Source organism: Betta splendens, chromosome 16, assembly GCF_900634795.4.
Source record: "Betta splendens chromosome 16, fBetSpl5.4, whole genome shotgun sequence".
NCBI classification, from domain to species: Eukaryota; Metazoa; Chordata; class Actinopteri; order Anabantiformes; family Osphronemidae; genus Betta; species Betta splendens.
The window spans coordinates 12,595,518-12,621,399 of record NC_040896.2 but is presented as its reverse complement, the minus strand read 5'-3'; the positions used below and the strand labels follow the sequence as shown (position 1 = coordinate 12,621,399).

General features: G+C 44.3%; 4 protein-coding genes across 10 annotated transcripts; all 4 read left to right on the top strand.

Moving 5' to 3' along the window:
- The first annotated feature begins 306 nt into the window (after window positions 1–306).
- arnt (aryl hydrocarbon receptor nuclear translocator) lies at window positions 307–8,294 on the top strand. 6 transcript variants are annotated; one of them, XM_029130183.3, is made up of 20 exons: window positions 307–625; window positions 1,156–1,249; window positions 1,414–1,461; window positions 1,543–1,593; window positions 2,459–2,672; window positions 3,221–3,431; window positions 3,529–3,631; window positions 3,733–3,798; window positions 3,927–4,012; window positions 4,179–4,255; window positions 4,472–4,606; window positions 4,707–4,781; window positions 5,376–5,527; window positions 5,773–5,895; window positions 6,279–6,363; window positions 6,823–7,001; window positions 7,195–7,378; window positions 7,469–7,643; window positions 7,716–7,852; window positions 7,939–8,294. In XM_029130183.3, the coding sequence occupies exons 1-20, from the start codon at window positions 607–609 to the stop codon at window positions 8,020–8,022; spliced, it is 2,298 nt and encodes a 765-aa protein (XP_028986016.1). In that variant the 5' UTR covers window positions 307–606; the 3' UTR covers window positions 8,023–8,294. The 6 variants fall into 6 exon arrangements, with proteins under 6 accessions (XP_028986016.1, XP_028986015.1, XP_055358876.1 ...); XM_029130182.3 differs by having other exon boundaries at window positions 308–625; window positions 7,466–7,643; XM_055502901.1 differs by lacking the exon at window positions 1,543–1,593 and having other exon boundaries at window positions 308–625; window positions 7,466–7,643.
- A 205-nt stretch (window positions 8,295–8,499) lies between these two features.
- On the top strand, window positions 8,500–11,622 carry LOC121201688 (cortexin domain-containing 1 protein-like). Its single transcript, XM_041067645.2, has one exon. The coding sequence runs from the start codon at window positions 11,048–11,050 to the stop codon at window positions 11,237–11,239; it is 192 nt and encodes a 63-aa protein (XP_040923579.1). The 5' UTR covers window positions 8,500–11,047; the 3' UTR covers window positions 11,240–11,622.
- An 839-nt stretch (window positions 11,623–12,461) lies between these two features.
- Window positions 12,462–20,678, top strand: setdb1b (SET domain bifurcated histone lysine methyltransferase 1b). Its single transcript, XM_041067644.2, has 25 exons — window positions 12,462–12,607; window positions 13,371–13,574; window positions 13,828–13,991; window positions 14,067–14,110; window positions 14,313–14,439; window positions 14,538–14,699; window positions 14,775–14,976; window positions 15,054–15,127; window positions 15,289–15,479; window positions 15,587–15,716; window positions 15,831–16,194; window positions 16,341–16,454; window positions 16,602–16,905; window positions 16,980–17,241; window positions 17,513–17,603; window positions 17,698–17,814; window positions 17,931–18,100; window positions 18,214–18,438; window positions 18,554–18,724; window positions 18,835–18,965; window positions 19,126–19,145; window positions 19,293–19,411; window positions 19,507–19,760; window positions 19,859–19,947; window positions 20,391–20,678. Exons 1-25 carry the CDS (start codon window positions 12,591–12,593, stop codon window positions 20,506–20,508), a joined length of 3,864 nt encoding a protein of 1,287 aa, XP_040923578.1. The 5' UTR covers window positions 12,462–12,590; the 3' UTR covers window positions 20,509–20,678.
- A 235-nt stretch (window positions 20,679–20,913) lies between these two features.
- LOC114842550 (meiotic recombination protein REC8 homolog) lies at window positions 20,914–25,789 on the top strand. Of its 2 annotated transcripts, none has more exons than XM_055503166.1 (17): window positions 20,914–21,073; window positions 21,557–21,625; window positions 21,690–21,832; window positions 21,903–21,978; window positions 22,057–22,174; window positions 22,254–22,344; window positions 23,035–23,102; window positions 23,190–23,268; window positions 23,361–23,454; window positions 23,532–23,706; window positions 23,784–23,973; window positions 24,277–24,449; window positions 24,527–24,569; window positions 24,790–24,874; window positions 24,945–25,031; window positions 25,104–25,213; window positions 25,317–25,789. In XM_055503166.1, exons 1-17 carry the CDS (start codon window positions 21,018–21,020, stop codon window positions 25,394–25,396), a joined length of 1,737 nt encoding a protein of 578 aa, XP_055359141.1. In that variant the 5' UTR covers window positions 20,914–21,017; the 3' UTR covers window positions 25,397–25,789. The 2 variants fall into 2 exon arrangements, with proteins under 2 accessions (XP_055359141.1, XP_028983998.1); XM_029128165.2 differs by having other exon boundaries at window positions 24,262–24,449.
- Window positions 25,790–25,882: the final 93 nt, after the last annotated feature.

Here is a 25,882-nt window from a genome sequence, read left to right as displayed (position 1 = left end):
GTAACCAAACCTGGTCGGGCTATTATAGTAAATTTGCTCTAACGTCCCTGCACGGTCAGAGGTGACAGCTTCAGGGCGCTATGAAGCCAGATTAGCATCCTGTTAGCATGTCCAGTTGTTAAAGCAGCAGCCTGCTGCGTTTGCATAATACGCGTCTGTCATGTGAAGGCTTTTGTTCGAATCCGCAGACCTGAAAGTGGCTCCGCCGCCAGCGGGGAGGAGCACGACGTGGATTTCCCAGCATCTGACGTCACGTCTATGTGACTGCTGCGAGGTCCAATAGAGAGCGCACGAGCTGCTGGAGCCAGCCTGTGCTGCGCGACTCCGACACGCCATCTTAATTAGAAAGGGGGTTTAAACCTGGGGTGAGCAGGGAAACAGGAACTGGGGGAGGTAAACGTTATTCTGTCTGTGTTTAAGTAATCCGACCACTTCGGAGCAGTGCTCGTCATGGCTTTGGGCGCTTTGAAGACCAAATAAAGTGGCCTGCGTTGAGAAGCCAGCGGCGCTTTATCAAGTTAGCTAGGTAGCTAGCAGGGGGGAGGGGCGGGGTGTTTGAGGATTTTTTTCCTGCAGCTGAAGTTGTTTGTTTTTGTTATTCTGGATATGTCCTCTTCAAACCCAGGTAAAGTACAATAAAAGTGGCACATACACTGTGTTGGCACATCGCTGCGCACCTGTTATGCAATTCTGGCTTTTTTCCCACGCATAATTAAAGCGGATACTTTCCTGCAGATAGCGTGACAGCAACTGCTAAACTTAGCTAAGTTAGCTTAGCAACAAAGCTAGATGGTTATTGCATAAGTCCTGACACGCTAACATGCTAGAAGTAGCGATATCATCGACTAGCTAACGGCTACGGTGATAATTCTGTAATGTTGAGGCAAGATGCTAAATCTAATGTAAATAACGAGCTACTTGAAGCAGTGTTGTTCTCTGCCACACACGTACACCTTTAGCTTTAGCTCCCCGCAGTCACGAATACAGAATAGTTGGTGTGTAGCTATTTTAATCCTTCATACATAGTTTGTAAAATAAAACCGGAGTCAGCTGTGAGCGCTTAGGCTTTTTTGGCGTCCGAGTGTTTTTATTTTTTTCACCGTTCGGCACAGTAAGACGTCACCTGTCATTCGTGCTGTATTGTGTTATTAATAGATTTAACAGACCCAAATCTGGGCATGGGGGCGAGCGGGACGCAAGCGAGCGGCGGAGCTGTCGTCCCGAAAGGGCCCATCAAACGACGAGCGGCGTAAGTGTGTGAACAATACTAATGTAGCTGTCAGTGTGTGTGTGTGTGTGTGTGTGTGTGTGTGTGTGTGTGGTAGTAGTAGTAGCAGCAGCAGCAGGAGCGAGGCTGGGCGTTTGCTGAACGATTTGCTGAATGATGTTGAAAATCTCTTCTCCGTTTTCCAGGCCAGACTTTGATGATGATGACGATGATGAAGGAAGCAAGTTGTTCAGGTATATTTACTTTGCTTTCAACGTTATCATTTGTTATTGTCTATTTACTGGTTCAACAATGTATTTATTTGTCCCCCACAGGTGTGATGATGAAACATCAGGCTCCAACAATGACAAAGAGCGTTTTGCTAGGTATGAGGATGACAGAAACAGATGTGATTGTCGGGGCGAAGGAGCATTAGTAATAGAACAGCTTGCCCACATGCTGCTCTCCTTCTCCCTTCAGTTTTCACTCTTACGTGTTTTCTTTGTTTTTTTTTCTTTTTTGTTTTTTTAACTATATTTTGGGCAAGTGTTTTAGTGGGTTGGTTTTATTTCCAGGTTTTTGGAAGACGATCAGAGTTTTGCAGATAAGGAAAAACTAGCCAGGTATGGCCAGTACCACTGTAGAAGGTTCCCTCTCCTGCTTGTATCTATATAAATATTAAGTGCACGGATCAACTACTGTCCTGTCCTGCTGGGATACCAGCACATTGTCATTTGGATAGCATACAAGTACCGGAATATTTTGCTGCTCTGCGTCTGTTATGGTGAATGTCAGAATGTTATGCCTCTGCCCACAGAAACTGGTTGTCTTTCTGGTCCACCACTGTTATGTATCACTAACCACTGAGCTGTGTTGTGTGTGTGTAAGAGATCACGTTGGTAATCTCTTCCTCTCTAGCATCTGTCCTCTGTCTCTTTTGTCTCCCCCCTCTCAGGAAGTCTGAGGGTCCTTTCTCTTTTTGCACTTTTGCTCTCTTTTGTCACACCATTTGGCCTTGATGGACCAGTCTCTCTTTTCTTTTCACTCATAAATCATTGACTACACTTTTTTGTGTGTTCATTAATTTTCCACCTTCTTTCATTCCAACTTCCTTTTTTCGTTTGTCATACTTACATTGAAGCATTGACTCTAAACTCTACTCCATGTTGTCCACCTGCCCACCTGTTTTCCCCATGCCTATCCCTTCTGTCCTCTCGACCTCTTCCTCCCTCCTGCATTTCATTGCTCTAGGGAGAATCACAGCGAGATTGAGAGGCGGAGGCGGAACAAGATGACTGCCTACATCACAGAATTGTCAGACATGGTGCCAACATGCAGCGCACTTGCTCGGAAACCAGACAAACTAACCATCCTACGAATGGCTGTGTCCCATATGAAGACTTTGAGAGGAAGTGGCAATACTAATGTAGATGGGTCATATAAACCTTCCTTTCTCACAGACCAGGTAGGAGAAACTTTAAGATTGGTCAGAAGTAAACTATTTGCCAGCAGGTGTTCTGAACTGAACTTAAAACTTTATTGAAGCTTTGGTTTGTGTACATAACATTCCTTAGGGAGGCACTAGTGTTTGTGCAAATGCCAAAAAGTCTTGCAAGTATAACATAGTTAACACTTTCCCCTTCTGAGCTCACAGTGAAAGTAACACAGGAACTAGTTTGATGTGAATTCCCTGTACGTCGCAAATGTTTCTCCAGGCACTTGGTCAGCTTTAAGCTTTTTTTTTTTTTTTTTTAAACAAACTTTGTGATTGTGGTTTGAGTGTAAGTGAGCCTCTTGTGTCTTATGCTCCTATAGTAAAAAGTTTTGCTAACGGCTGAAAACAAGCAACTGGTGTTGAACATGTAGTAACATGAGTTATATATGCCAGTGTGTGACCCTCATAGGTTAATGATGAGCTATGTTGTGATTTGGAGTTGAATGCAAAGGGATTTGGTTCCACAAAGATTAATTATAAATAATCCGCATACCTAAATAGATTCTTTGTGTCTCTAGGAGCTGAAGCATCTCATTCTGGAGGCAGCTGATGGCTTCCTCTTTGTGGTGTCATGCGAGACTGGTCGCATTGTTTATGTTTCTGACTCCCTGACACCTGTCCTTAACCAGTCCCAATCTGACTGGCTCTGCTCCTCGTTATATGATCAGCTCCACCCAGACGATATAGAAAAGCTTAGAGAGCAGCTCTCCACCGCAGAAAATAACACGGGTATAAAACTTTAAACAAATGCGCACACACAGAAATTAGTAGAAACCTGTACACTTGGTAATGAACCAGTTATTGAGCAGATTTACTCTTTTTACAGGAAGGATGTTGGACTTAAAAACAGGAACAGTAAAAAAAGAAAGTCAGCAATCATCAGCCAGAATGAGTATGGGAGCCCGTCGATCCTTCATCTGCAGAATGAGGTTTGTCCTATTTACTGTACATGGTCTACAACTTGATGTTCATATTTAAAAATGTGCTAGGAAGCATAATTAATAATGTGATGGCCTGTTTGTTTCTATAGGTGTGGCAGTTGTCCAGTGGAACCTTTGTCTATGAACAGACTTAACTTTCTTAGGAACAGGAACAGGTAAGAACAACCAAACATTTCTTGAGTCATTATTTAGTGCAATAGAGAAGATCAGTAAGTTGCATCACATCACGTGGCCCAGAAAAAAAGGAGCATTTTCAGATTTATACTTTCTTCTATCACCTCAGGAATGGTTTGGGGGCAGCCAAGGAAGGAGAACCTCAATATGTAGTGGTTCACTGTACAGGATACATCAAGTCCTGGCCCCCTGCAGGTAAAACTAATAGGATTATGAAGATCAATGCCATAGTTAGACCATATTACATTTGTTTCTTAATGTTGCCAAAGACTGTGTAGGAATGTAGATCCAACAGACTATTTTGTATTTTATTTTATAAGTCATAGTTGGACCCATCTTTACACTCATGTTTGTGTTTTAGGAGTATCATTAACAGATGACGAGGCAGACAACACTCAGGGGAGTCGCTATTGTCTAGTAGCCATTGGGAGATTACAGGTGCGTTGTGCGTCATGATGTCCTCAAGTTAATATGACTAGCCATGCATTCATCTTGAACTGCTTCATTATCCTAGTGGATACAGACGACGAGCAATCTCTGATTCATTGATATAAATGTAATCCTAATACAGGGTTTTGGGTTGAATAGTTTGTATTTGAATTTACTGGTGATTTGGTCTGTGAATGTGGTTAATGTATCAAATATTTTTTTTAGGTTACCTGTTGCCCGTCTGACACAGACATCAACAGTATCAGTGTTCCCGTAGAGTTTATTTCACGCCATAATTGCCAGGGCACGTTCACCTTTGTAGACCACCGCTGCCTGACTGCCATCGGCTACCAGCCACAGGTACTGACCGTAATTGCTGAAACGTCAGGTCAGTTTTCAGACATCTTTGTGGTGATGTCCAAAAGAATGGGCTTGCGAATTGTGTCATATCATATCACAGGATTTATTGGGGAAGAATATTCTTGAGTTTGCCCACCCTGAAGACCAAGGCTTACTGAGAGACAGCTTCCAACAGGTAGAACCATCTCTATGTGCAGCTTTTTATAATTTTATCTAACGATTGTACTAATATGTAATGTGCTTACTGCCTTTATAAGACTTCTACTGCAGCCTGTGACTGACTATCTAAACCTAGAACTGCACTTTGTAACAGTTAAAAACAATCATCAGACATTATGCTACTTGGAGGCTTCATGCAATTTTTGTCTCACATGGTTTGACCTCCTTGAAACCTTCACAGTCTGAGATGAGAAGTTGGCGGAGTTCCCCTTTTAGTTGTGGCTCATTTTCCCTTAGATTTCTGCAGAGTTGTCTTAGATAAAGTTGGGTACTTTACAATGTTTCTAATCGGCAAGTGAGAACATATTCCTGTTCAGCACATCAATAGAGCGGTTGCCATACTTTTACCAACCATAAAAACAATAAACAATTTCAACAGAGTCAAACAAAAAGTGAAACTAATCTTAAGTAGCCATTACAGCTTTAAACCACTTAGTTTCACCATGGAACACATGTGCTCTAAGAAAATTCTTCTGAGCTTCAAATGTGCTTTTGAAGCTGTATGTTCCTGAAAACACCACAGTATAACACAATGACCTTGTGTCCTCAGGTGGTGAAGTTGAAGGGCCAGGTTCTGTCTGTGATGTTTCGGTTCCGCACCAAATCCACAGAATGGATCTTAATGCGAACCAGCTCCTTTACCTTCCAGAACCCGTTTTCTGAGGAGATTGAGTATATCATCTGCACCAACGTCAATGTCAAGTGAGTCACGCTTTAGTGTCTGTCACTAATAGTAACTATGATAACACAAATGAAACCAACTCATAATGCAACGGTTGGGAAAAATCTCTGTCTAAAAGTTCACATGACCTTTAATCCCCAGTTCCTCTCAAACCTTAACCACAACCCTTCTTTTTTTAATTTTTTTTATTTTTTTTTTAAATTTGATTGCTCTCTTCCTACACCTCACCTCTCCTCTGTCCCCACGTCTGATTTTGGGGTCATAGAAACTCGTCTCAGGACCCCCTCACTCCCATCTCCTCCCCAGGGGGCTCGCTGCCCCCCTCCTTGGGTCAGAGCAGCCCAAGTGGCCCCCCTGTGGTTCTCAGCCCTGGGCATGTAGCCACCAGGTGAGACCAGGCCAGCAAGTGTGAACCGGGGGCTGTGTCTTCATGGGAACCTTCTGCCTTTCTAGCAAGCTACAGTTCTTCTGATTTTTGTCATTTCCCACTGTGGGTGATTTATTTGTTTCTGTTCCCATAAAGTGTTGATTCATAGTTCTGTTTCTAAATATGAAGCATGTCTTGGTTGTACTTCAGGAGACCTTTTGAAACAGGCTGTCTAGCATGGTAGTAAAAGTGTCATTCTCTCCTACCTTTCCGCTGGTGGTTGACTGCTATTTTGTCAGCTGGTGTTTGGGAATTCTCTCGCCACAGTGAAGGGTTTGCAAATGGAAATTAAGCTATTTTGAGCTGACTTCCAAACAGCACATTCCCTGTCTTTCTTTTTCCAGGCAGCTGCAGCAGCAGCAGGCCAGTCTGGAGGGAGGTGGCACCAGAGATGGACTGTATGAGACTGGACCAATCACCCACCCACAGGTTAGGCCGTGTGTGTGTGTCCATTTTGATTAAAGCATGGATTATATCTTGTTTGTCAGCACCCCTTTGTCCCTTGCTGTGATGATTCTTTTTATGGAAACATAACAGGATGTTTATGATTTACCAGCAGGAAAACAGAACTGGATGTTGTGGCAGCTACAGTATCACGGCTTCCTTTTAGATTTTCTGCTAATAATGGAATTCACTAGAGTAATGTCTCTGTAGTACTTGCTTATGAAATCTTTCTGAGACTCTGTGTAATCCTTCATTTAACTGTTTGCAGGATCGTGACTGAATAGAAATGCTTGCTTCTTTTCCTATAGACCTGTTTGGAGCTTGTTTGTGTCTCCTCATTGCTGCAGTCTCCTCCATCTAAATGATGGAGCATCTTAAGTCAAATCTTTACCACTTTATCAGGATTTTAAAAACCCATTATCTGATCAATTATGTTGTTCTTAGATGCTAGTGACAGCAACTGGGCCGGACCACAGCAAGAGTCTTGAGAAGACTGAGCTCTTCTCCTCAATTTTCCAAGGTTCTGATCAGACCAAGGTTGTGTCTTCCACCTCTACTCCCTCTGCACAGATCTACCCTTCAGCCAACAACTTCACTGCTGGTCGTCCTAACGATACATACAGGTGCAAAGTTGTGTGTGTGTGTGTGTGTATACATGTCTGTGCATGTTTTTAAAAATAAGGATGATTTGCTGTATTTAAATACAACTTGTTGACTTTATCAGCTTATGCTATAGTAAATTTTCTGTTTATATTCCCCTTCCCTCCTGCGATGAGGGACAGAGCTCTAAACCTCTTCTCTCTCTCTCCTCCAAAGACCAGCCACCATGACTCCACAGATGGCACATCCACCACACTCAGCGGGACAGATGCTTGCTCAGATGTCTCGTGAGAATGCAGCTCCTCAATCAGTTGCTCCCTCGAGCACTGGCAGCCCTCTCCATGGAGGACCAGCAGGAGGGTGGCCTGGAGCAGCAGCCAGACCACAATTTAATAATCAGGTAGAGTGCAGTAGGACTCAAGAAGAACAGACTGACTGATGATGTGATTACTTTCTAAGAATAAACACAGATATTCTGATTAACCAGCAGGTGGTCCCTCAGGCAGCAAAGACCCTGTCTCCACAGTTTGCCTCCATGGGAGGTTACGGAGGCGGCTCCTCCAACTCCTTTGGTCAGATGCCTACAGGTGCTGCTCCCACCTCCACCAGTGGTACAAACTATTCTCAGATGAACCCCCGGGCCAGCCTCAACACAAACGGCTATGGTAGGTTGTTTGGATGCAATACTGTGTCTGTGTTGAACTGGTGCATTTTCTCACATCGCTGCTCTGTTTCAGATGTCTCTCATTCTGCAGCACAGTTTCCCTCCCGAGCAGCGGAAGCAGTGTGGCCACAGTGGCAGGGCCCGCAACACTCACAGAATAACGCCGAGCAGCATCCTCACGCTCAAGGCAGCCAGCAAGACATGTTCCCCGTGAGTGATGCAACCTCCATCTCTAAACACTGTTGTGTTTTGTCTTTTCCTTATTAATGAACTCCTTTATCTGCTGTGTGTTGTAGGATGTTTTGTCTATGCTGGACCAGCCTACCAACTTCAACAGCGATGATTTTGAGCTTCCCATCTACCCTTCGTTTAATGAGTGAGCTCGTCTACGCTTTTGTCCTCTCGACTCCCCGTTACGTCCTGCTCCTGAGAGTAGCACTCTTTCTTTGCTTTGCTTGGTTTAAATTGCACTGCCACAAGGTGGTTCATGATGAAATTATATATCTGACGGCAGATATATAGATAATGGTTTTTACAATATAGATAATGGTTTTTACAATGTTTTTTTACAATATTCCTGCCATTGCGAACCTGGTAGCTAGTATTGCCCTGTGTGTGTGTGTGTGTGTGTGTGTGTGTGTGTGTGTGTGTGTGTGTGTGTGTGTGTGTGTGTGTGTGTGTGTGTGTGTGTGTGTGTGTGTGTGTGTGTGTGTGTGTGTGTGTATATACACATACATACACACATACACATACATATATGTATGTGTATGTGTATGTGTATGTGTATGTGTATGTGTATGTGTATGTGTATGTGTATATATATATGTATGTATATATATATATATATATATATATATATATATATACACACACACACACACACACACACACACACACACGGTTTAGCCCTTTAGCGTATGTATTAATCACTTCTATCATTGATTTTAACTCTCAGGAATTCACAGGGATATACAGCTTTGGTGATTGTGTTTTTTTGTTTGTTTTTTTTTTTGTTTTTTGTTATTATTTTGTGTGTCTTCCCTCAGCTCTTCCACACAAACTGACACTGTTTGTGCAAACCTCACAGTTTTATGATCGAGCTTGTCTCTGCCTTCCAGCACTGCAATGTTGTGTGGATTTTTACAGATTTAGAGTACAGGTTTTTTATGTACATTGGTGGCTTCACCTAAATATTATTTTTATTGTTATTATTATCATCATATTTCATTTAGGGAACATGAACAGTTTTCTTTCTTGATTATGTACTTTAACAGCACACATGGTGTTACAGTGACTACATACGGTTTGTTCTGGTTGTATCTCAGTCTCTTTCTTTTCCCACATATATACAGTTTGCATGTGTGTATGGATGTGTGCAGTATAATTACCATCATTAACACTTTCCATAGGTTTCAATTGGATTTGCTCCTCTCTGTCGCCCTGTACCAAGTGTGGGCCTTTGTACTTCTTTTGTAAAAGAAATATTGAAAAGACTTCAGCAATAACTAACAAGCAGGAATTGTGTACTTCTAAAGCCATTCTTTCATTGTTGCTTATAAATTGTTTCATTAATGTTATTTTTTAACTGCAGAAATGTGATAGTAATGTTTGAATTGAAACGTTTCCAAGTATTTTATTATTACAAAAACTCTGGTATTCTCTCTATCGCCCTTTTTCTGGTTGATTGGTGTTTTAATAATGGTTCAATCAGGGTATTTAGGATTAAAATGGAATAAACGGTGATCTACATGTGAGAATGTTCAAAAACAAATTTTCAGTGTTTGTCTTGTTTGTGACATTTTTATTAGGACTGAATGTTTGATAACAAGCGCCATAATTGGTTTTTGTAAGATTTTAGGAAGTTTTTGTGGCATAAACAATGGACAAAATAATTTTTTTTTAAATGTGTGAAATTAGTTGAAATTTGAACCTTTTTTTTTTTGTTTTGTTTTTAAAGTTTAAGTGTAACCTTCACGTATGATGTAATACTATGTATGTGTTGATGTCCTGTTGAGATCTTTAAAGACTGTGTCCTTTTTGTTGAAAACCTTATGGGTTGCTCTGTATCCATTTTTTTTCTAATTATGTGAACTTTTGTCACTTATAGAAACACAAATATATAAATATACTGTATATGAAATATTAAAGAGAAATATTTGTTTTTTGTATTAAATTGTTGTGAAAAATGAGGTGAGTTGTAATTTACGATGCATACGTAGGTTTCATGTAAAGTAGTGCTTCACAGCACCTGTGTAATCCCTCTTGTTTCGGATGGGTATTTAACAGCGCACTCCACTGATCACACTCATGCAAGAATCATGGCGGTTTCCAGTGACATCCACACATGTATTTGCTTCCTTGAAACAGTTTTATGTTCTTAACTGGTGAAGAAACAAAAGCTAAGTTTGCTTTCATTAGCCGGGATCTGTTTTCTTTCCTCATTCTGCGTCAGTGAAGGCGCAGACATCTGTGCCTATCGCCTGGGATCAGATTCTCCTCTCTGCTTGGGGCTGAACATTGAATGAGTTCATTGTGGTTCTCGTCAGAGAGACACTGGCTGTGCCATTTATGTCCTGTTTATCTCTGTCGCTTCCACTTTTCACTCCCAACCAGTCGAGGTAGATGAACGTCCGCTGAGTGTCTGGTTCTGCTGCAGGTTTTGTTTTTATGCTTGCATATATTTCTGTAAGGGGCTGTACAGCGTTTGATAATATTTTTACAACAGTTCTTAATCATAAATTAATATCCAGAGCTAGATTAAATTGACTTCTAACTTCTGTATGTGTAGTGGCATCAGAATACAGGCAAGCTACTTTTTTGCCAGGATCAGTTTCCTACCCCTCTTAACTAGATTGGCACAAAGGCATCATATCCTCTTTCTCAACCTTTTTACTCGGTCTTGACCATTCTGTCCACTTATTTTTCTTCTTCTATCACTTTTATAAGGCAAACTATGTTGAAACCTCTTCCCATATGTATAAACTAAAATTACTGTATGAAAATATATAGCGTATGCATTTAAGGCCTTTGGGGTATTGGAGTATGACTACGTCCTCCTCTGTCGTCATGTATGTACACCTTGTACTGACCAGGGATCCTGTGACTCCAGTTAAGGTGTCATCTTCTGTAAAGGTCTCCTCTCCCTGGACAGACCAGAGTGGCTCCTGAGTGTTCTAATCTCAGGAACAACCTGACCGTTGCCAAACTCTTTATTAACTATTAATATAGGACACAGGTGCCAAATGTGGCTCTGTGTGTCCAGTAGTCCACCTTATCCTTGTGAGAACAGTAGGTGTCAATGCAGGGAAGAAAAAAAGACTAGAACACGGAAGATATTTGTGAAAGTACTTTGATGTTGCAAACCGAGGAACGGAGAACCCATCTTTCTTTGCAGTTTGAGACTGTATGGATATGGACCCACCAGTCCTCCCTGTGGCCAGGCTGGACATAGACGTGGATCTTGGTTTTGCCCTCTTCTTCTTCTTCCTCCTCTGCTTCTTCTTGTTGGTGACCATAGTCCGCTGCGCTCAGATGGTGCTGGACCCTTACAGTGCCATCTCTGTCACCACATACCAGGAGGAGCAAACAGAAGAATGACGGTGGCAAGAGAGCAAAACAAAATGAACTGTAGAGTTTTTGAGGCCAGTATTAACTTTTTTATTGTTCCTACTGATCCAACATTCTTTTTTTTTTTTTTACAAAAAAGGTGTCAAACAGCAGTATCCAACTTCACGTGATGTGAGTATCTCATTCAAATGTTGAACAGTCATATATATCCTGTATAAACAGTGATTTATAGATGAGTCAATCATTTTGAAATATGTGAATATCATAATAAATTATAACATGAACATTACACTACTGTGCAAAAATGTTGTGGCTTACTTAATTTTGAAGTAAATGTCTACATATTGGCCCCCTTAGTAACAAAACACATGTTTTTAAGTTCTCATTGATTGAACTATAATTTGAAACAGATGTTTTCCCCTAAATTCTATCACGCTGTGTTCTGAAGAAAATTCCAATGAAGTGTTTCAAGTTGCAGTGTCGTCGGCAATTTATCACTAGTGGGTCTGTGACTAGTCACTGACTCATCACTGCAGAATTTCCAGCAACAGAATCTGCAAAATGTGTCCGTATTTCTATGCATTATTATGCATATTATTTCCTTTTAGGGTATTTGGTATAAACAGAAGAAGAATAATGCACATGGTGACAGTTGATTTAGTTTGATTCAAGTCTACATAAAACACATCCTTAAGCCATCTCATTTACTGAACTAAATGAAGAACCTCATTAAAACTGGAAGTACTGTTTTATTTGTGCTACTCAAATGGTAGAAGGCATGGAATCCACTGGGCACCAAGCCAATTAAAGTACTACCCTACAAGCATTACTGCTGTTCATATTATGAATGTGTAGGTCTGGGCCTCCCATGTGTTCACATGTGTCTCATGAATAATGTTTGTCCAGAAATCTAAAATGTTTAATATACATTACTGAATTTTTAAAAAAATGTAAATGCAACAACTAATATTGAAGCCTGCTGAACAGTTAAAATACAACTGTATTATGAATGAGCTGATGATTTTGTTATTTACCATGTCTGAGAGCAATACTTTATAAGCATATATTATTACAAATAAAAATACGTTTTAGGCGGTAAATATTCCTACAATTATGCTTAACATATAAAACATAATATTTGCTTAAACTCGCAAAAACGATAATATTAATATTATTATGGTTATGATTTTTGCCCCGCCTCATAGAGATGAGCGCAAGGTTTTTACACCTCGATAACCCAGGTGAGCGGAGATTTCACAGAATGGATTTGCGCGAACAGTCACCGCCCCATTTGCGTACACCGGAAAGCAAGCACGCCGTCCCTATTTTGGATAGCAGGTAGCTAGCTAACTAGCTAACGTTTTAGTTCAGAGCCCACGGAATGGAGGGCAGTCAAAGGTGAGAGTGATTGCCTGCTGTGTCTTACTAAAATGTTAGCTGTGCGGTCCGGTGTTCATCTGAGCAGCCGTGTTTGTTTCCTTGACACCAGCATCAGTCAGTCAGCAAGTGAGACAGTGTCCATGCTAATGCTAAGCTAACAGGCTAGCTTTGTTGGAAGCCTCTGTTTGTTGCCCTACCTGTAGAATTCTAGCTAATTTACCTTCCGAAACTAAATCGGCTTAATAAACGAGCATCTGTTTTCAGTGAGTCAGATGAGTTAACCTGTAGGAGGCTTCTCTGTGGTTCAAAGTGACTGATTCATTCAGCTTTTAGTGCAGCTGATTCTGTTTTTAAGCGTTAAGGTGGATTATTAAACTAAAATGTTTTAAATGCAATAAAAAGTATTATGTGCGCCATCACTTCTTGCTTTGCATTTGTTGTATTTGGAGATTGCACCTTTCGTCAGCTCCCGTGCGATTAATAACATTGCACCTTCGTGCAGCTAAGTTTGTGCAGGCTCTCAACTTGCTGCCTTCTCCATTTCTAGCTTCATAACACATGTTCGATGAGTAATGATCTAGTGCTGCGACACATTATGTGGAGCATCAGCAGCACAGAGAGTCTGGGCTGTAGACTTGTGCTCATAAAGGTGCATTGGCTGTGCACACAGTTTTCTTGGCTTTAAAAATATATGGAGACAACAAGTGGTCAAATATCAACAATCAACTTGTGCCACGTGTTTCAAAAAGGAGACCCTGGAATTCTTGTTTTTGTTTCTCAGAATGGAGGTTGATGGCTGGGACCCCAGTCTGGAGGAAGAACTGGGCATTTCCCTCGACGAGCTGAAGAAGTGGATTGAAGAGGCGGTGGAGAAGAGTGAGATTGTGCAGACGAAAAAGGCTCAGCTGAGGGAGCTGAAGGAATGGGTGGAGCAGAAAGAGGAGGAGGAAGCAGTGACAGAGAAGCTTCTCAAAGATGCAAATAAGTGAGTTGGAATTGGTCAATTCTATATATTTCTTGAGTAGTAAAAGCTTTTAGTCCATAAACAGAAATGCTGTCTAATTAAAGCCAGATGTTAATTTAAAGAGAAAGCAGATCAGCTGCGTCAAACACACAAGATGCGGTAAAAAACAGCATTGCAGACCTACTTAATACATTTAAATATATGTGTTGATAAGCATCATCTGGACATAGTCAGTACATTCTGAGTGGCTGATCTTCCCTCCCTGCTTTTTCAGGTCTGTAGTTGAGTGCGAGAGGCTGGTTAAGGCCACGTACCAGAAGAACGGCCTCGTCTACAGAGAGAGCAGCTCAGAGGATGACGGGGAAGCAAAGGAGTTGTCGTCCGAGGTCATTGAAATAGATGATGATGACGACGACGATGTCATCGCTGTTGACTGTCGTAAGTAGTGTAATTGTCATGTCAAGTTTTTTATGTGCCTGTTCTCTTTTTTTTACATTCTTTTTCATGTTTCAGTGGTTCCTCCGAAGAAGTCTCCCCATCCTGCCAAAGATCCAGGGGTAAGAACAGTAAAAGCTTGTTTATAATGTGCTCTAGTTCCACTTCACATGGTGTGACCTCTTGTTGTGTCTCTAAAACAGTTTCTATGTGGTACAGTTAGATTTTCTACCCCTACTTTCAAAGATTTAGCAAGGTGACAGCGGAGTTGTTAAAACAAAGCAACAGCAGATGATCAATGCTCTATTTATTTTGCTTTTCCAGTCTAAAGATGTGTCCACAGCTCTGCAGAAAATCACTCAGCAGGTACAGTCATTGACCCAAATGGTCAACAAGCCCTCAGCAGGTACTTCATTGCTTCGATCTCCAGGACAACCTCCGGCCCAGTCATGTGAGTACACATAGGCGTTGTAGGTACTGGGGCATCGTATCTGTGTTAAGCCTTGCTGTGTTTGACACATGGCCTTTTATATTTCTTCTGTATCCAAGGTGCACCACCAGCAGTGTTTGTGTCCCAGTCTTCGTCTCAGACCGTGGCAAGGCCAAACTCAAACATGCCAGAAGATGAGCTCCGGATTGGGATGAGCATTCTTGGAAAGAAACGCACAAAGACGTGGCACAGAGGCACACTGGTTGCTATTAACCCCGTTGGTGCGTTACTGGAACATATTTACTGACTTTGCAACAATCTTAAATTTATGCTATTAATCCTCTGTTCATATGCAGGAAATGGTGTATTTAAGTATAAAGTGAAGTTTGATAAAGGGAAGAGTCTGCTTTCTGGAAATCATGTGGCCTTCGACTATAACCCCACCCTGGAAAATCTGTATGTTGGAGCGCGCGTTGTAGCCAAATACAAGGATGGAAACCTGGTATGGCTCTATGCTGGAATCGTAGCGGAGATGCCCAACAACAAGAACCGCATGAGGTGGGCAGACGAACCTAGAAGACGTCCAAACACACAAATCAGTATCCCAGTTAATTGTTTTGTAATTTGTGTTTTAGGTTTCTGATATTTTTTGATGATGGCTATGCTTCATACGTGACGCTACCTGAGCTACATCCTATTTGTCGATCATGTAAGTCCTCACTTCTTTATATTCTAATCTCTGTCTTAAAAAAAGGTTTTGTGCATTTTCTTAATCTGCTGGAAATGTTACGATTCAGATGTCATAAAGGCCGTAGACTGTGATGTGATAAACCGCCCCATAAATCACGCAGGTCATTCTTGTTTTTACAGTAAAACATACCTGGGAGGACATCGAAGATGCATCGTGTCGAGACTTCATTGAGGAGTACATCACCGCTTATCCCAGCAGACCTATGGTGCTGCTGAAAGTCGGCCAGATTATCAAGACAGAGTGGGAGGGGACCTGGTGGAGAAGTAAAGTGGAGGAGGTGGACGGCAGCTTGGTCAAGATCCTCTTTTTGGTATGTAATTAACTCTGTAACAGCTGCCTTTTATAAAGATATTGGGTTAAACCATTTTCACTGGGTTATTCCTGACTAATCATCAATTGTCTATTTGCCCTGATCAGGACGATAAGAGGAGCGAATGGATCTATCGAGGCTCAACCCGGTTGGAGCCCATGTTCAACCTGAAGATGACCACGGCCAACGCTCAGGAGAAGAAGCTGGCTGGACAGCAGAGGACACGACCTAACATGGGTAATTTTCACTAATAGTAATAGTTTTCTTTTTGGGGTATTCTTAATTTAAGAGATATTTAGAGCTAGTATATCACTATCCCTTTAATTTCCCACTGTTTATTTCAATCTCCAGGGGCACTGAGAAGCAAGGGCCCTGTAGTCCAATACACCAGTGATGGACATGTTGGAGCCTCCCCTGTCAAATCACCGCAGGCACCCAGTCAGACGGTGCAGACACCACCACAGCATCAACCGCAGCAGCAGCAACAGCAGCATCAACCGCAGCAGCAGCAACAGCAGCATCAACCGCAGCAGCAGCAGCAGCAGCATCAACCGCAGCAGCAGCAGCATCAACCGCAGCAGCAGCAGCATCAACCGCAGCAGCAGCAGCATCAACCGCAGCAGCAGCAGCATCAACCGCAGCATCAGCAGCAACGGCTCCAACAAGCGCAGCAGAGCCCGCAGATCCCTCAGTCTCTGCAGTCTCCACGCATCGAGTGAGTGGTGCCTGCCGAGTGTTTAACCAATCAGAATCTATAACCCTGTGCACAATTTATCTTAGATGGAAAGAAGGAACAAATGCACTTGTCAGCTATTAGCTATTTACAAATGGGAATTGACTTAATGATTTTATATGTTTAAGCAATAAACATCAGATGGCAAAGAAGAGCACATCTCCATTTGTCCCAGGAGTGGGAGGCACACATGCCTCCAAGGTTTTACAGTCGCTGTCCTCCAGTCCAAGCAGCCTGCCCAGGTAATCCGTCCTACTGTGGGGCCTAAAGCGTGTCCAGTTTGACACACACACACACACCAAGGACTGTTAAAAGTGATGTGTTCTTGTACATTTTATGTTTTCAAATCTAACTGCAAGTTTTCTTTTCTTTTGATTGTGAATCCCCAGTGGAAAAACGTTGAATGCCCCAAACACCCCTTCACCCGCTTTCACCCCGTCGTATCAGAAACAGGTGTCCACCGTTCCTCAAACTATGCCTCCCATCGGCCACCCAATGGCAACCGTCCCGCATCAGCCCTCGTACCGTGCACCAACGGACCGCATCTTCTACATGACGCACACGTGTCAGCCCGCCTGTTTGAACCGTGTCCGACCTGCAAAACCAGACCGGTACCTTGGGAAGAACCCTCTGCTCACACCTTTACTCTACGATTTCAGACGTATGACAGGACGGCGCAAAGTCAACCGGAAGGTAAACATGGACTTGCCTCACCTTAAAACAAGCTCTTTGCATTTTTAGCATCCTTCTCTTCTTTCCATCCACAGATGTCTTTCCACGTGATCTACAAAGCTCCATGTGGCCTCTGCTTGCGTAACATGGCAGAAATCCAGCGCTACATCTTCCAGACACGCTGTGACTTTATATTCCTGGAGATGTTCTGTCTGGATCCCTACGTACTCGTGGACCGGCACTTCCAGCCACAGAGGCCCTTCTATTACTTTGAGGACATCACTGGTGGAAAGGAGGACATTCCATTGTCCTGCGTCAATGAGATCGACAGCACACCCCCTCCTAAAGTAGCTTACAGTAAGGACTGAACTGAGATAAAGAAGGGTTATGGTAGATCGAATTCATTTATTTTTAAACTAGTATTTAAATCACATCTCATCATAATAATGATTAAATAAATTAAATTTTGTTACAGTTGAATTAAAATCTTTTTTGCTTTTGTTGGTTTAAAGGAAGCTCTATGCTAAAGGTTTTATGTTGCATAAAGCATTACATTTTTGCATGAAGCCTTTACTGTACCTTTACTTTGTACATAGATATTGACAGGTTATTATCTTTATTCCTTTAGGTAAAGAGCGTATTCCTGAAGATGGAGTATTCATTAACACTAGTTCAGATTTCCTGGTTGGGTGTGATTGCACTGACGGCTGTCAAGACAAGTTAGTGAAGCTGTTCGCCTGAGACCTATCATTCTTCATATTTCTTCCCTTGATGATATTCTGAAGCCAGGTGTTAATTATGTTCTAATTGCAGGTCCAAGTGTTCGTGTCATCAGCTGACCCTCCAGGCTACAGCCTGTACACCAGGGGCACAGATCAATGCAAATGCTGGCTATCTGCACAAACGATTAGAGGAGTGTCTACCCACAGGGTCAGTCCTAAGCATGTAGAGAAATCTCAACTAATGTAACATAAGAAGATAATTACACCTAGGAGGATGGTGTTTTCTCTTCTTTATCCGTCTGCTTCTTTTTGTTGGATTCTCAGGATCTACGAATGTAACAAAAGGTGTAAATGCTGTGCTAAGATGTGCACCAACCGACTGGTGCAGCACGGGCTGCAGGTTCGTCTTCAGCTCTTTAAGACCCAGAATAAAGGATGGGGCATTCGCTGTTTGGATGATGTGGCCAAAGGATCTTTTGTCTGCATCTACGCGGGTGAGTAAAGGGACAGAATAGTTGTGAGAGGTGCAGTGTTACCCAGACTGTGCAATCAGGTTTTCAGTGAAGCATTCTGATACACAACCAATAACTTGTTTTCCCATTTTCAGGAAAAATCTTGACGGATGACTTTGCAGACAAAGAAGGCCTTGAGATGGGTGATGAGTACTTTGCCAACTTGGACCATATAGAGAGTGTGGAGAACTTCAAGGAGGGTTATGAGAGTGAAGCTCACTGTTCGGACAGCGAGGGCAGCGGCGTGGACCTTTCCAGGATAAAAATTCAGCCGTCTGCCTTAGCATCAGCTAACTCTCTGGGGCGTCTGTCCAGAAAGGGTAAGTCCAGTCCACTCCTCTATCAACGCTGGACCAAAAGGGACCAGAGCAGCCCTCATCTTTGATTAGTTTCTGAATGAGGATTTATTTATCTTCGTCTTTTTCTCTGTCACAGGTGAAAGTTCAAGCTCATCAGACGACAGCAATGATGACGATGACAGAGACTCTAAAAGTGAAGATGAAAGTGATAGTTCAGATGATACATTTGTGAAGGAAAATTACTACAGCTCCAGCTCTGTGTGGAGGAGTTACACCACACGTGGTCAGGTCAAGGGCAACAAGGAAGGTGAGACAGTTATTAGACTTTCACCCAGAGGAAGGCACTGATATAAATGAATGCAATCCTGCAAGGAGATACAGTGTTTCGGAAGAGTTCATTTTTGTCTTCGGCCTCAGGGAGTCAAGACAGTAAAGATGGACTGAGCGCATCGGCCAGAGGAACTGATGATGACAAACCACCGTCCATGCCAGAGGAGTCTGGGAAGAGCAAGGTGGCTTCCTGGCTCACCAACCAGGGAATGAAGAAGGTGAGAACAGAGTGGATAAAGCAAAAATAATGTTTTCTGAAACTCCAACTTCTTTTTATAGAACACGTGCAGTGTCTCAGAAATGGAATCATGTTGAATATCTATTTTAGATACTTTATATGGAAGTAATATAGAATTCTTCTTCTAATTTCTACCACAGGAAACCGGAGACAGCAAGAGGTGTGTTATTCTTGTCATAATATACTTTTAACTATGTATTAGTTTATTTCAATGCTGCCAACAACAATAAAGTAAAGATTAATTACGTAATCACTAATAGCATTTAAAGTTAGATTGCTTTTAAAAATAATTCTGATTTTCTGGTAGTCAGGTGAAGCCAGAAATGGGGAAGAAGCAGGATGTGATGACTCTGTCTGACAGTGATGACGTTCAGACCATCAGTTCGGGATCCGAAGACAACAAGGAGAAGGAGAAAGCCGCCAGCGGTAGAGAGAGATGAACGAAGAATGACGTCACGTCACACTGAATCCGACCCCACGGGTTTTAACGCGAGTCATTTTGTTGTCGCTGTCTCCCTCAGGTGTTACTAAGAAGCAGGTCGCGGTTAAATCTACACGCGGCATCGCCCTGAAGGGCAACCACAGCCTGATGGTGAAAACCGGCGCAGCAGGAGCAGGGGGAGGACCGGGCGGTCAGGGGAAACCAGGACCGCAAGGACCAGCCGGAGCGGGCGGCGACAACGCTCCGAAGAACACACGCCTGTTCTTTGACGGCGAAGAGTCCTGCTACATCATTGATGCCAAGTTGGAAGGCAACCTCGGACGTTACCTCAACGTAAATATTGCGGCAGCGCGGATCACAGTAGAGTCTGATGCCAGTTTAATTAGTGGTGCCGCGTGTTTATCTCTGTCACGTCTGCCTCTGTCTTACAGCACAGCTGCAGCCCTAACCTTTTTGTCCAGAATGTGTTCGTGGACACGCATGATTTGCGGTTTCCCTGGGTGGCGTTCTTTGCCAGCAAGTGAGTCTTGATGAATGTCCAGTTAATTGTCATCATCATCATCACTGTAGTTTAATATTGTCTTGAGTTTTCTCAGACATTCCTGTGAGCTTCTCAAAGACAAAGCAGCGTTTGACTCTAGGGCTCGAGCTCACGAATCATGGATGACATGCGGTGGAAGTTGCTGGTTGAGTCCTAGGTCGTGTGAAAGCCCCAGTTTTTTTATTTTAAGTGGTCGAACTCGAGACTAGGAGCTAAAGGACTTATTTATAACAGGGCGGTGTGTTGGTGGCCACAGCCTTAGGGTGGCACTGCCGTGTCACTCAGTGTTATGTTCCCCAACGTTTCACTGTATATAACACACAAACACACTTCATGGTGGAAATGGACTCATTAATGAAAAGCTTCTATCTGCAGCCCTTGGTTTAACTCCATCCACACAGTGACCGGCCTTGTCCTTGCAGGCGGATCCGCGCCGGCACGGAGCTCACCTGGGACTACAACTACGAGGTGGGCAGCGTGGAGGGGAAGGTGCTGCTCTGCTGCTGCGGCTCCACTGAGTGCAGAGGACGACTGCTGTGACCGCGCCGGAGTCAGTGTGCAAACGTGTTGCATCACTACTGTAATTTTAAATGTTAGTTTGTCTTTTTTTTAGTTGACTTCTGAATTTTATTACAGCAGTTTGCCTCCTTTTTTTTATTTTAGCCATGATACATTTCCTTTACACCTGAATAAAATATATTCTTCAAGGATCTGTAACTGCGCCTGCTCTTTTTTTATATGTTCGATAGAAAACTAAAGTCAAATGATGGGTTCAGGCAAACAGTTTAATATAAAAAACATAACTACTTAATAGTTTTAACTATCATGAAGATATTGTAATAAGGATCATAATCCAGACTTTGTTATTACAACTCTTTGCAGTGTTATAACCAGATGTTCATAGTAGATAAAACCCGCCTTATTTCAAAAACTCACAGCGGATTTTGACCAATCAGTTTTCAAGCTGAAGTGAAAAAAACGCGACAAACATTCTCCTCTCTTCTTGAACCTGACGTCTTCTGTTCAGATTCCGTTCACTTCTTTCCAGAATGTTTTATTACCCCGCAGTCCTGCGGCGCCATTCTGGCTGCTTTTCGACGATCTGGTAAGTGAAGGTGATTTTACATCCATTTGACGTGTGTGAAACCCGCTCCACGCTGTGGACGTGGGGCCCGTCCTCGCCCCACAAAGCGCACGTGTCCGCGGCTAAACGCCACCGATGCTAACGGGGCGCGTCCCACAGCACATTATTAAACCATCGTAATGCTGTTTGGAGAATTTCAACACTCCTAGATTTACTGGAAATTTACTGGAGTTTATCCTTTTTTAAAACTTGCACGTATAAAATGCATGCAGCAGGTGCACGTGAGAAAAAAAACTGGCTGCAGGTGCAAAAAACATCCCAAGAAGCCTTTGATGTTCGTCCAGGGTCAAAAAGGTGACACAAGATACAAGATCATTAGTTTACTAAAGGTGTCTGTTGGGTTTCAGACCACATTTGTAATGTAATTGTGCTTAATTTTAGCTGAAAACACAACCATGCACATGATTCCACTGCAGTTGACTGAGCGTCCTGCTCCTGTTTCAGGCTGGTCGCGACCAAAGGCATCCGAGTCTCTCGCCGGGATATCCTGAAAGTCAACGTCAAAAGGACCTGGTAAGACCCAGCCCAAGTTGTGTTACGGTGGCTGTCTTGTGAACTAAAAGCGCGCGTCTCGCAGTGATGACATCATGGACTACCTGCTGGAGAAGGTCCCGGCCCCTCGCCCGGGCCTGCCGCGGCCCCGCTTCTCCCTCTACCTGTCGTCCCAGCTGCAGTACGGCGTCGTCGTGGTCTTCCACCGCCAGTGCGCCATGCTGCTGGGTAAGGCCTGGCACCAGCTGAGGGCTGGATGCCGGGAGCGGATACTGTAACCGGCACATGTCTGTTTCAGAGGAAATTCACTCCATCCTGGTCCAGCTTCTGAAGCAGAGGGCATCCCAGAAGATTGACATGGATGACTACACCAGGTGGGAGCAGCCGCTCCGCGTCCGTTTCCTCGTTTCCTCGTTTGTGACCGCTAATTAACTCCTCGTTGTCTCCGACAGGCCTTCTCTGGTCTTCTCCGATGCTCTGTCTCTTCTGCAAGAGACGGATGGAGCCTCAGACCCTATGTTCGGACTGATGCACATGCATATCATGCCCAGTCCCACTAGACTGATAGAGGTACCGGTCGTCATGGCGATGACTATACAGTTCTAAGGGAAGGTATGGGTAGAAATCCTAAACGATTACTGCTTGTCAGATGAGTGGAGAGTTCCTGAGACGAGCGTCGTCTGAGTCTCCTGAACCGACCAGCCCAGCTTCTGCACCAGAACCAGAACCAGAACCTGATGGTACGATGACATGATATCCTGCCATACCTGCATCAATATCTGTAACTTAATCACATGCTCATCCACCGATTTCACCCTTCAAGCTCGGAGTCCTTCCTGTATTACTGTACAGAGACCCTGTCATCGCCCTCTTGTTCGTGCTGCTGCACACGGACAAGAGAACCCCTTAGTTACAGGCTCTAATTAGGTGGTGCTCAGTTCAGTACTTCAGTTTAAAACTTGAGTCACTGTTAAAACACCAGTGAACACGAGGTACAGAATCGCTTTACTGGCGACTGGCTTTAGCGGGAACATTCTGTCCTCCCTCTGTCATTGGCTGAGAACTGTGACACTTAGGCATAAAAATACATGAGTGCCTTTGACGTTTTCATGGATATTCATCCAGCGCGCCTGGTTGTGTGCTGCTAAACACACAAACCCGGAATGAGGCAGATCCAGGCAGGAGCTCAGAGCAGAGACACAGCTGCGGTTCAGGTCGCGGCGGCGCAGCCCGGCTTCAGCGACGTCCTCCTAATTGGCCGAGGCCGATGCCGTGGTGTCGGGGAGTGTTGTGCAGCCGGATTTCCTCCGCCAGAAAGCGCGCCGTAATTGCAGCTTGATTAGTTGTCTACTCGCCTGCTGGTGTCAGCAGCTTATGCAGCGCTGAAATAATGGCTTCTTATTAATGCCATCCTTCCCTTTCATCCTCAGGCATCACAGCGTCTCCAGAAACCATCACTCTGAGAGAGACCGAGCCTGTCGCCATACCCGCAGCAGAGGTTCAGCTGTTGGAAGACGCATTTACATAATTGTATCTGCTTATTATTCACTACTTCTGTCTTGCTTTTAATTCGTTCTAATGCTAGTTTGAGGGCGAGGACCTTGAGCATGATCAACCAGATGTTATTGACTTCCTCCTGGCTGGAACAGAGCTGTTTCCAGAAGGTGAGGGGCAAAAGTGAGACGAGACTGACAATGAGGTCCTCGTGTAGTATGTTTGTTCGTGTAGCATTTGACCTTTTGCAATGTTTTGCAAGATGTGGAGGTACTGGCAGGAGAGGGAGAGAGCGAGCGAGGAGCAAGCGAGGGAGAGAAAGACAGACCCGCAGAGCTCACCGGATCCCCAATTACGTAAATCCCAGCTACACAAATGGACACAACAATACAAACACACGCTCACATCTACTCACTGTTTCTGATGGTGTCAGTTTACAGCCCACGATTCTGCCGAGTGAAGATGCCACGCTGCTGCCCCAGGAGGAGCCCGCTTTGCTGGAGAAACCTGAAACTCCCCCCGATGAGCTCACCCCGGTCTCGGTGCCGGCCCTGCCCTCACCGCCGCCTGCAGCAAGGACACCACAAAGGCCCCGGCTGCAGTCAGAGGTGAATATGCATGACTCAGATGTGTCATCAACAGGTTCCCCAAGATACAGTGCGCATAATTCACTTCCCATCACCAGGACGTGTCTCCTCCTCCAAAGAAGAAGAAGAGGCAGCTCATCTTCTTCGACCCGGAGACGCAGATCCCACAGGAGGTGCTGCAGAGGCAGATTGACAACACTCTGACTGAGACCAGACAGGTTCCTCCCCTACCGCCTCCATCTGACAGAGTCGTCTCTGCTGCTGATCTCTTCAGCAACCCCTGCACCCGTAAGCAATGCACCCCTGCACCTGATCAAAACAGACGAACCATAAACCAGGATAACCATTACCAGAATGGGATGCCAGGTACTAGTACTGCATAGAGCTGTGTGTCACTATTACTGTGTGCATTAGTTGTTCATCTTCTCAGGATGGCAATGTCTTGTAAAGTGTAACACGCGTCTGATTGAATCTCAGCTTTCCTCTTCGTCTCAACTGCAGCTGCTGCTAATTTGAATGTCGTGACTCGAGTAACCTTTTCGAAAATAAACCATAAAGCTATTTATTCCCTCCCAGCCTTTCTGCCTCCAGAGGTGCAGTTTCTATGGAGACAGGCCGCGACCATCACACCCCGGCCCGGCGTGGACCTGCGGGTCGGGGAGCGGGGCCCCGAGTCCACAGAATCTGAGGAGGACAAAGAGCAGGAGATGGTTGAAGCGGGCGAGGAAAGACAGGAGCAGAAGCTGGAGCTCAGCCCACAGGAGGTGTGGAGGATAAACGTGTGCTACCTGTAACACACACGCCCGTCCCAGCATGAATAACTGTGTCTGTCTGTGAACAGGTCCCCAGAGATTTGCCTGAGTCAGAAGTGCTGGATATTTCAGGTAAAACGCATCAACGCAACACGTCACCAACGCGATAAACAGCTTGTTGCCGTCGGCGCTGCGGCTGCGTCGGTCACGAGCTGAAGCCGCCGGCTCGTTAACGGGGGTGAGAGTGGAGTCAGAGGCCAGGCATAGGCATGTGTCGCTTATGGCTGAAGGTCACAGGGGAATGAAGCGCAGTAAAGTGCGCCCTCTGAACCGTGTGCGTGTGTCTGCCCAGGCGCCGGCACGCTGCCGCTGGAGGCCTCCGAACAAAGGGAGACGTCTCGGGAAATGTCCCCCATGCTGGCGTCCGACAGGGAGGGGTAGGTGACGCCCGGAGGCGCTGCCGGCGAGCCTGCGGGGACGAATCCTGACATGCGTCTGTGCTTCCAGGTCTATTGTGTCTCGGTCCGTTTCCACGCTGCAGGACGTCCCAGAGGTGCTGGACGAGGGGTTGGAGAGAATACCAGAGCATCCTGGGTAACGACAAACACGGTGAGGAGGTATTTCACCCTCTTCAGGGACGTTAATAAAGAGTCTGAATGCTTCCAGGCTGCTGCCAGAGTTGGACAAGGGTGAAGAGGCACCCGTGCTTTTTCGTTCTCTTCTGCCACCGGGCGCCGACCGCAAAACCGTCAGCATCGCTTTCAAGAGGCTCCTGGGTAAAAGGATGTGTTTCAGCTCTCACTGAGCCGCCTGCTTCCCTGCCTTACCGCTCCAGAACCACAGCGTGATACTAAGCTGATGTGTGTGTCTCCTGTGCAGAGGCTTTATCCAGCAGGAGGGTGCGGGCGGAGCAGAGGCAGCCGTACGGGGACATCCTGATATCACCTGCACCACATTAGAAGGCAGTGGGCCTGGCTCCGAGAGGATGTGCTTGTGGTTGTTCAAGTCAGCGGCAGCTTCCTGTTCCACCTGTGTGTTTGATTTATCATAGAGGTATTTTGTGGATGATCACCTTCCATCTACTGGACACACCGGATTTGTTATTGCTGTATTTTGTTGATGTGTTTGAATCAGCTGAAATTTTACCTGCACTTTTTAAGGCACTAATCTTGGTATTTTGTCTCGTTGCCGTTGGTGACGCGACCAATAATCTGCATCACCTTTGCAAATTTTAACTGTTCCCATTGTCAAGTTTTTATTGATCTTAGCTCATGTTATTTAGCCTAGGAAGGAACATGCACCTGTTCAAGTTTCTCTTTGAATATGGACTTCAAAATAAAAGCTTTGCACGAGCTGCCTCAGTTATTCCTGTAGAGGAAGGAATGCGGAGGAGGACAGGTGTGGCAAAACATTGCAGAGGTTAAGAAGTACACGCAGGAGAGGGA

What these genes read in the sequence shown, in the direction of transcription:
- LOC121201688 (XM_041067645.2), top strand. Translation starts at nt 11,048, where the DNA reads ATGGATATGGACCCACCAGTCCTCCCTGTGGCCAGGCTGGACATAGAC.
- setdb1b (XM_041067644.2), top strand. An exon ending in ACAACCTCCGGCCCAGTCAT is followed by an intron (nt 14,440 to 14,537) that starts GTGAGTACACAT and finishes TCTGTATCCAAG; the next exon opens with GTGCACCACCAGCAGTGTTT. An exon ending in GAAACCGGAGACAGCAAGAG is followed by an intron (nt 19,146 to 19,292) that starts GTGTGTTATTCT and finishes ATTTTCTGGTAG; the next exon opens with TCAGGTGAAGCCAGAAATGG.
- LOC114842550 (XM_029128165.2), top strand. Translation starts at nt 21,018, where the DNA reads ATGTTTTATTACCCCGCAGTCCTGCGGCGCCATTCTGGCTGCTTTTCG. An exon ending in CCAGTGCGCCATGCTGCTGG is followed by an intron (nt 21,833 to 21,902) that starts GTAAGGCCTGGC and finishes TGTCTGTTTCAG; the next exon opens with AGGAAATTCACTCCATCCTG. An exon ending in AACAGAGCTGTTTCCAGAAG is followed by an intron (nt 23,269 to 23,360) that starts GTGAGGGGCAAA and finishes ATGTTTTGCAAG; the next exon opens with ATGTGGAGGTACTGGCAGGA.
- arnt (XM_029130182.3), top strand. An exon ending in TCCTTCATCTGCAGAATGAG is followed by an intron (nt 3,632 to 3,732) that starts GTTTGTCCTATT and finishes TTGTTTCTATAG; the next exon opens with GTGTGGCAGTTGTCCAGTGG. An exon ending in CGTCCTAACGATACATACAG is followed by an intron (nt 7,002 to 7,194) that starts GTGCAAAGTTGT and finishes TCTCCTCCAAAG; the next exon opens with ACCAGCCACCATGACTCCAC.